Source organism: Eimeria mitis, genomic scaffold (assembly GCF_000499745.2).
Source record: "Eimeria mitis Houghton genomic scaffold, Emh_scaff47, whole genome shotgun sequence".
Classification (NCBI taxonomy): domain Eukaryota; phylum Apicomplexa; class Conoidasida; order Eucoccidiorida; family Eimeriidae; genus Eimeria; species Eimeria mitis.
Window position 1 is genome coordinate 9,834 of NW_013573003.1, and position 8,455 is coordinate 18,288.

Here is an 8,455-nt window from a genome sequence, read left to right on the forward strand (position 1 = left end):
GGGCCTTAGTAGTGTCTCAGGTGCACCCCCTAGTGCACCCCAGGAGTGTTTAAGTTCGCGGGTTTGAATGCCCCGTCTACGCGCATGGCAAGACTCCCTCGCTTCTGTCGTGGCATCGAGAAAATATAAGCTCTGGCATTGAAAATGGGCCGTATTCCCATAAAGGTTCCCCTCACCCCTACGTTAAAGCACTCAATAGGCGCAACGCTGCTACTATTGGCTTTCATTCTTTACATCTATGGCGTTAGCGCCCCAGTAGTGCGAATTACGGGTGAGTTAACCCACACTGTGTGCCTGCTCAAAAGTGCTTACTTTCTCCCTCACACAGCTATGTGTATAAAGAGGGCTCAAGAACTGCAGACAAATACGCATCACTCGTCGTCACAGGTTAACACTATTCTGCGCAGTNAAAGAGGGCTCAAGAACTGCAGACAAATACGCATCACTCGTCGTCACAGGTTAACACTATTCTGCGCAGTTGACTTCGTTGTAGTGTATATTTGCTCTCCGTGCCGTCTCTGTGGGCTTTCTGGACTTTGCCCAAACAGACTTCCTGGGAGAAAGGCGTCGCATCTTCTGTGTTTTGTTGTGGCCGACTGCAGGTGGGGGTCCTGTTTTTTTCGATGGCAAAGCAGGCGACCACGATTTCTCTTTGCCCAAACTGCTCCGACTACTATTAGATCAGGGGAACTATGCGCCTTTCGTGTGCATCTTTATGTTTTCATTTGTTTTCCCACTGCTTAAGTTCGCGCTCCTCACGGCCAGTCTAATTAGTTCGGCCTGCTGCTTTCGGTGGGCTTATTCAGTTTCCTCTCCCCTCAGGATGACGATGGTGCTGCGGGTACTGGCCAAGTACCAGTTTGTGGACGTGTTTTCTACTATCATTTTGGTGAGCTTCATCAATTTTGTTGGAGTATCCGCGGAGCCCCTTGTAGCGGCTGGAGCGTATCAAACTTATTGCCTCTTGTCAATCATTACTACACAGTGGATGTGCCACTGCTATTCGGAAAGGTTGGAGCGGTACAGGCTCAGAGAGTGTCGCGGGCAGGTTCATCTCGCTTTGTGCAGTCCTCTGCTTCCGCGATGTATTCCAGTGAACGGACGTACGCGGGAAGATATTATTTTTAATGGATGCGCAGCACCAGTGGATCTTTCAGAATGTTCAACAACATTTTCGGCCCGGAGATTGACAAGGGTTACCTCTCCAGCCTCAGCGGAAGATCCGCGAAGCAACATATTCCTCTGGAGCTCTCAGAACATTCGACATCGGGCCTCCAGCCAATCTCACTCTGCGTCCCCAGACGGATCATACCCGAGACCTGTTAATCTAGCAGAGTGTTCAGGGTACACAAGTTTAGCTGTTACTCAGCCTGCCAACAGTGGGGACAATAACCCCTGTCTGCGTGCTGNATGTTTTTTCGCCGAGTTGCCTCATGCACCTGCCCACATTCCAGAAGGCATAGCCCCTGAGGAGCCCGTACATCTGCCAATTGCTGTCCTACGGGGATCTACATATCCAAAACGTTGTTTTTCAGAGTGCCTACTTCGCATGTTCTTTTTAGCCTGCAGCTTTTGCATATCTGCTTTTTCGGCGTTAACGTGCTGGTTGCGGCCAATTTTGCAAGTTGCTTTAGTTCCCGGAAAGCAAAGGGGCTTCGCAATAGAGACGTCTGTGATGTCCTTGGGTGATGTCTTCTGGAGGTTGTATTCTGTGGGTCCTCTGTGGAGTGGCTGTGCCATTATTGTTGTATTTCCATTATTGGCGACTTTTATTTTGTATGTTGCTTCCATAGGCGCCGTAGCAAGTGCTTGCTTTGTGTACTGGGCTGCAAGGAGTTCATATCAGCTGCCAGAGTGCCCAGTGCCAGGGATTGTTTCGCAGGGGAGCCCCCATAATGCCGTGTACTTCCCGCAGAAGGCTATGCACTTAACGAAGACGTTCTCGAATATTTCTGCATTCCTTGGGGACATAGCAATGCCTGACGTTCAAAGCATTGGTCTGTTGACGTGCTACTTCATAGCCAACAACATTGACTTTTTGGGAGCGCGCCTGCCTGGTACTCCTCTTTCGCAACCTAGCGGAGCCGTAGAGAGCCTCTTGTGGAACATGAGCGGCTTCTGGGCAATGGTAGCGCTGGGACTAAGCGCGTCGCAAGTTCACAGACTTGCGATTTCATTTGAAGATATATGTCAGGATATGCATGCATTGTTCCGTAACAGTAGTGCTTCGAACAGCTCGTATTTAGCTTCTCCATTATTCAGCGCAGATCTACGCCTACCACGATCTCCACTTTGTGACAGTAAAGGAACAGTTCTTGGTGATGGTATGGAACTAATTCCTAATGATTCTGCAGTGGCTTCCACGCCCGAGTTAACCGCTCCAATGGAGAATTCGAATATTCTCAACTGCAACTCGCGGAGCAGGAGGAGCAGGAGCCCGTCGTTGGGATTAATACTTCATGGATGCGTGCGGATGGCTGCATCAGTGGCTCTTCTCTTGCCCATCTGGCTCAAGCCTACGGACATACTTGAGGTTGACATTGGGCTGGTAGTGAGTCGCTACCTCATCACGCATGCCGTTGGTACATAGGGTATGGTACCTNAGATGATTTGTGTTGACGTGCGCCCTTAGAATAAGCATCTGCAAGGGTTTACGGACTACGTAAACCCACTGTTGAAGGAGATTCTGCCCAAGACAGTCGGTGACTGCGCTTCCGCTGCCCATGTAGCTCCACAGCCATGCTTTGGATCGATGCCTCTTGCCTTCATTCGGACGAAGGTTTACGAAGCTACAGCCCGCTGGGCCACAGGTTTAAATACGACCGAGCTGCTGGCTGTGCGCTTTGGTGCAATTCCGGAGAACAGGTAAGCAGGCGGACAGTACCAATATCCACTTTGTCATGATTGGTGTATAGCCCATCAACCAAGGCAAGCTCAGTGTTGGGTCACTACCGTTTTAGCGTGTTGCACAGGTGCAGTCGCATCAGTTCGCCAGAACTTCTTTCCACATGTTGCTTCTGCTAGAGGGCAACTGCCCAGGTACAATGATAAGCGCAGGATATAGTGAAACTCTTCGATAAGTTGGAAAGCGCGTAGAGCTCATCGGGCAATAAGTACCAGCCTGCAATCTGACACACTGCCGGTGTTCGTGGGAGAAAAGTTCCTGTTGAGACGCGTAGGCCGAATCGGACGGACCTCAAACTCCCGTGGCTGTTTGCCGTTGTATCCCTGCAATGCGTTTAGGATTATGTTGACAGTTACGGGGAAAATCAAGTCCCTTGCTTTGTCTTTAAGGATTGGTGGGTGTTTGTATGGCGAGGATCCTGGGAGGTGCCCAACCATATGGGATGGGACGGACGGCTGTTGCGGAGATGACATCAAATTCAGGCTCCAAATGAGCGTCATGTGCAACAGTTCGTTTCCGTATCTTGCTGACGCAATTCTTGCGCCTACGCATATCTCAAAGCTTGTCGTGAAGGAAAATATTTTGGGAATTTTCCCCGTAGAAGTGGCGGATATAACGCAAATCGTCGAAGACCAGCTGTCTGAATGGGCACGAGCCTTTCTTGATCCACATAACAAATGGATCCACTGGAAGGATGGAGAGACTTTAAGTGTTATCAGTCTTTTGAACGTGCTACTAGATATAAATGCGCCAGGTGGAGTCAGATGCCCTCGCGTTTAATGGAATGAGGCTCGGGAATGCGGGGGGCACTGCCCTGTTCTTGTCCAGATGCTATTTCTGATCGGCTAGTTTCCATCAATCCTACTTGGTTAGAATAATACGTGATGTTGAGATGTGAGTAGACAACATTGAGACCTTGCTAAATTCCCTGCCAGGAGCCCTTGAACAATCAGAACTGCTCTGGAAGGCGGAACTCCGTGCACTTGGGAGCCGTCAAGCGTAGGGTTACTCTTATTGTATGTACGAGCCTCCCAAAGAGAAGTATATCGATTATAGCAAGGAGAAGAATTACGCCGGGGCTTCCTGTTGAAGCCACAGGTATGCGCCCATGAAAAGGAGGTTAGAACTAGATGTGTTGCCGGGTACAAAAAAAACTTCAGATGGACGGATGAGGGGGGAGGCAAAGCTGTATCAGCTCGCAGCACTAGTTGCCATTCTTTGCCTTCGAATGAGCGGTAGCCGTTGCAGCGCCTGATGTAGATGGCGATGGTGCCGGTGTTCGTAGGCCTGCGTCTACGGTAGATCGCAACGTGTCGAGGTAAGCTCTTATGGGTAACTTCTTCATGCCAGACTGCAGTACCATCACACTGCCGTCGGGCTCGAGCTCCATTGAAACTTCGCTCATACAACAAAGATACGTGCCCGGGCCAAGCCTGCATATATGAGGAGCAATAGATCGATATTCTGGACTTTCGCACACATGTGCGACTGCCCGATCCAGCGGATCTTCTTGAACGGCAGAATACGGTGGGCAGAAATGCTCGGACTGTAGGCCGTAGCCTGCAGTTGAGGTTCTTGATGCCGATGATGATATAGCCTTGGACGTAGACATGGGCGGCCTTGAGGTAGTCTGGAACTCGTTGGCATTTGCAGCTTTCACCGAAGCCTCGTGCAGCTGGTTTAATGAAGATGCAACCGGCGGAGGGTTTGAGGGAGAATGTTGGCAAGCTACGAAGTCGGCGTCCATGGTGCGAAGACTGTGCTCTACTGGAACTGATGGGATCGCGCTGACTGCAGGAGAGACGTGCAATGGCGCAGTTGAGTGACTGTGCAACTCAGGTGATTGCAGCGCCGCCGACCGCACATAACAATTTTCGGTCGTCTGAGCTGCTCCGATTGCTTTGCGTATTCTTTCCATCGCCGATTCACTCCGAAATAAATCTTGTTTCGCTGCTGCCAACTTCTCACGCTTGTCATTTAAGGCGGCCCTACACAGCTCCTGCTGAATACGGGTTTCAACAGCTAGTTTACGGCTCTTTGACACCTCCGTTAAATAGGCTAGCTGACGCTCAGTATCGTTCTTCCGCAGTTGTGCTTCGAGTTCTTGCATGTATGCGTCTTTTGCAGCCATGGCCTTTAGTACCTGCTGCAACTGGGAGTGAGCCCCCGTAAGGTCATCACTCAGAACACGTACTCGTTCTTCCAGTTGCTTTAATAGGGTGTCCCGGCGCACCACTTCCGCCTGGAGCTGCATGAGCTTTTCATCTCGGTTTGCCAAGGTGGCTTTGAACGCATTGCACTGCTCAGCCGCCACACGGTACTCTTGCTCAGCCTCTTCCCTCTTGCTTTGCTCCTTTTGCAAATGTTCCTTTGAACGGGCTGCTAGGACTTCAAGCTCCCTTGTCTTCTGTTGTAAATACGCCTCGATGCGGGCTACTTTCATATCACGCTGTGAAAGCAGCTCAAGGAGCTCTGCTGCCTCCTTGCGCTTATCCGTGAGCTTCTCAAAGGTGTCTTGCTGCAACTCCTCGACTGCCTCTCGATCTGCACGCAGCTTTTTGATCTCTGCCTCTGCAAGTTCTAGCTTCCCCCGCAGCTCAGAAGCCCCCTGAACCATAGAAATTGCCTGGACGCCTAGTTGCAGAGCCGACGCTTCTTTCGTAGACGGGTCGACACCTTCAAGTATAGCGGTCTGCCGCTCCTTCTGCAGAAGCAACTCCATCAAGTCCTGTCGTTCACGACGTAGCACTTCAACTCGTTTTCGCATGGTCTTGAGCTCGGCCTCTTTCTCTTGAAAAGCGGTCTTGTCAATGCTGCAAGCAAGTGGCGCAAAATCGCAAAGTGTAAGGCATTGTGTAGGTAGGGCCGCTATTGAAATAAATTATGTATGGAGTTAGTTTCGCTGCAACTGTTATTAAGAGGTCCTGTCTCCCACGACAAAACATTTCATCTCAGTATGACACTATGCTCAACCTATTTATCCTGGAGGACATGCATCGCCGCTCCTGCGTTTGCATGCGTAACACTAGGGAATTCGGGACTCACTCGTCGCCCTCCGATTGCTGTTCGTGATCTCCTCGTTTGCGCTGAGACTGCAATCTCGACAGCGCATCCTGCAACTCTGCTTCCTTCAGATCCAGTTGATTCTCTCGAGCGTTAAGCATCGCCTGAAGCCGTTTGACTTCCTGCTGCAATTCGTGTTGGTGAGTTCCGCCAGTTTCACGGGAAGCTACACCAGCTGGAGACGTTACTGCTCTTGGTTGTGGCAGTTCGTCCTTAAAGTTGCCGCGACACTGCGTCCCTGGTTCAGGCACCTTCAGCAAAGAACGGGGCTCAGCGAGCTTGCCGGCGTCGCCTGCTGAATAGGGTGCACTGACATACACAATGTCCTCTGGGGGTAGCGAAAAAGGGGTAGTGCACGCGTATTTTTGTACTGGCTCCTGCACGCGTCGAGGGGCGCCAGTCAAGCAAGCTAGCGGTGGGCAGACACCGGCATTCACGCCCAGCCCAGCCATCTCCTCCACGTAGTTGCTACTGCACACGGGGCTAGTTGACGGTGAAGCTTTCTGAGGAGTCATGTTGAAAGCAGTATGCAAAGGATAAGAAACGTAATGGCTGACGAAAGGAGCCGACCCCGCGTTCGCGTATGTCACGGGACGCATGGTGGGAGGGCATTGGACCCGCTTCAGGACGTGCCGTCGACTGAGCGGGCAGATGTCGTCGCAGTTGAAAAGCGTCATCTGAGACAGCCACAGAAAAAACTCTTCCCACAAGGGCACCGGTAGATATCTAGTTCCCACGATATTCGCGATCCTGGGAGGTTGAGGTGGTGCATCAAGTTGAATACGCCTCTCGCGGGAAGGCCAACTGAACCTTCGGGGCCTGGCTGCTTGGCCTGGAGGAACCTGTTTGAGTGGGTAATGATTCTGGCGTGTGTAATGTTTATATGTTTGTACGGGAAGAACCGCCGGGAGCTCAACGTCTGGTNTCACGCGTATTACAAAATGTGCCTTATTTTGCAATATTTGTGTATTCAAAGCTCTTGAAGCACGCCAACACGGTCTGGTCATCCCGTTTTCCCTAGTGTGTTCTCCGAAGAAGACCGGGGTCGCGGCGTGCGTAAAAGCTCGCCGATGATCGAAAATAACTCCCTTTCAGGCTAAAAATGGAATATAATGCTCAAATGAAGACTACAACTAGCATACCCCCGAAGTAAGGGAGACGGTGAGTCAAATTTGGAGCCGTTCGCTAGTCGCTGGTCCGGAAACGCGGCGACTCTCGAGAATGCATGGGCAATACGGCAACGATGTCAATGATATGAAGAAAATATGTGAGGCTGAAAAGATATAACTGTTAAGAGAAAGGAGCTCTCTTGCCGACACCCCTGGGGTAGGACTGGGGAGGCGCTGGCTGCCAGGGCAACTCAATCGAGGTCCCCAATGGTCCGACAAAACCCAGCTCGGCTAAACTCATGCTCCGCCCTACCTGGCAGCATTCGTCCTAATGNCCAATGGTCCGACAAAACCCAGCTCGGCTAAACTCATGCTCCGCCCTACCTGGCAGCATTCGTCCTAATGGGCTCCAGTTAGTTTTTTCAAAGTTGCTCCACTTAAGAAGCAGACCCTTCGTACTCTTACTCCTAATGACTGCCTCAGCCGGGAGACTAACCGTGCCAAAAGAACCAATGTTGTCGCGGCACGCTGGGGTCCTGCGGGGCGCCGTTAAGTCGGCTGGAGAAATAGGTCACTACGAAAACTAATCAACAAACACATGTTTTCATAAATATTTATATCTATGTATATTTGTTCGCTTTAACTGGCACTAGTTGTGTAATATCCTTGTCATATAATGGGGAGTTTCCATGAAATGTGCAGCCTTGGCATACAATTATTATTCAATTAGGACATAAACCACCGCTCGACAGGTAGCAAGCGAGAACGGGAAGAAGAATACGACACTAAAGACAAGAGAATCTTCGTTTCAAGAAGAAGAGGAGACGGTTGACTACCGGGGGCCGAACGTCNGACACTAAAGACAAGAGAATCTTCGTTTCAAGAAGAAGAGGAGACGGTTGACTACCGGGGGCCGAACGTCCGCCCTCCGTAAATTCCGTAAACAGCCTCTCGACCCAAAGGCGTCAGTATGTGCGGTTGCCGTCGGTCGACGCTACATAGTATTGCTGTCGCCTAAGGTATCACTATGCGATTTGTCATTGTGCTAGTAATAAACGGTCTGAGAATGTATAAATAACGTATGCTGCTCGCATTCTCAACTGGATTATCACTCATCCATTCACTGGTTTTGCCCCCGCACTACAACCAACAGCCCACTGAGACAGCTGAAGAAGGCAGAACGTAACGTTGAGTCAAGCATATTTTGCAGCAACTCAAGAGTATAACATGTGGGAAGAGTCGACGCCAAAAATGCCTGCGTATGGCGATAGGCTTCGTCCATTACCAAACCCGCAGCTGTGCCTTTGTGCTAGCATTTTGTGGTTCATGCGACAACACACTACTCCAACGTGTGTGAATGGTGACGTATGCGGTATTG

At 50.6% G+C, this 8,455-nt stretch overlaps 2 protein-coding genes across 2 annotated transcripts; one reads left to right on the forward strand and one right to left on the reverse strand.

The window, feature by feature from the left end:
- Window positions 1–144: 144 nt before the first annotated feature.
- EMH_0047240 (uncharacterized protein) lies at window positions 145–3,685 on the forward strand (the record flags this gene model as incomplete). Its single annotated transcript, XM_013499806.1, has 7 exons — window positions 145–271; window positions 479–602; window positions 823–889; window positions 1,916–2,213; window positions 2,355–2,551; window positions 2,633–2,865; window positions 3,244–3,685. 7 exons carry the CDS (start codon window positions 145–147, stop codon window positions 3,683–3,685), a joined length of 1,488 nt encoding a protein of 495 aa, XP_013355260.1.
- Window positions 3,686–4,109: 424 nt separating this feature from the next.
- On the reverse strand, window positions 4,110–6,645 carry EMH_0047350 (high molecular mass nuclear antigen, putative; the record flags this gene model as incomplete). The annotated part of the gene is made up of 2 exons (XM_013499807.1): window positions 4,110–5,718; window positions 5,951–6,645. The coding sequence occupies 2 exons, from the start codon at window positions 6,643–6,645 to the stop codon at window positions 4,110–4,112; spliced, it is 2,304 nt and encodes a 767-aa protein (XP_013355261.1).
- Window positions 6,646–8,455: the final 1,810 nt, after the last annotated feature.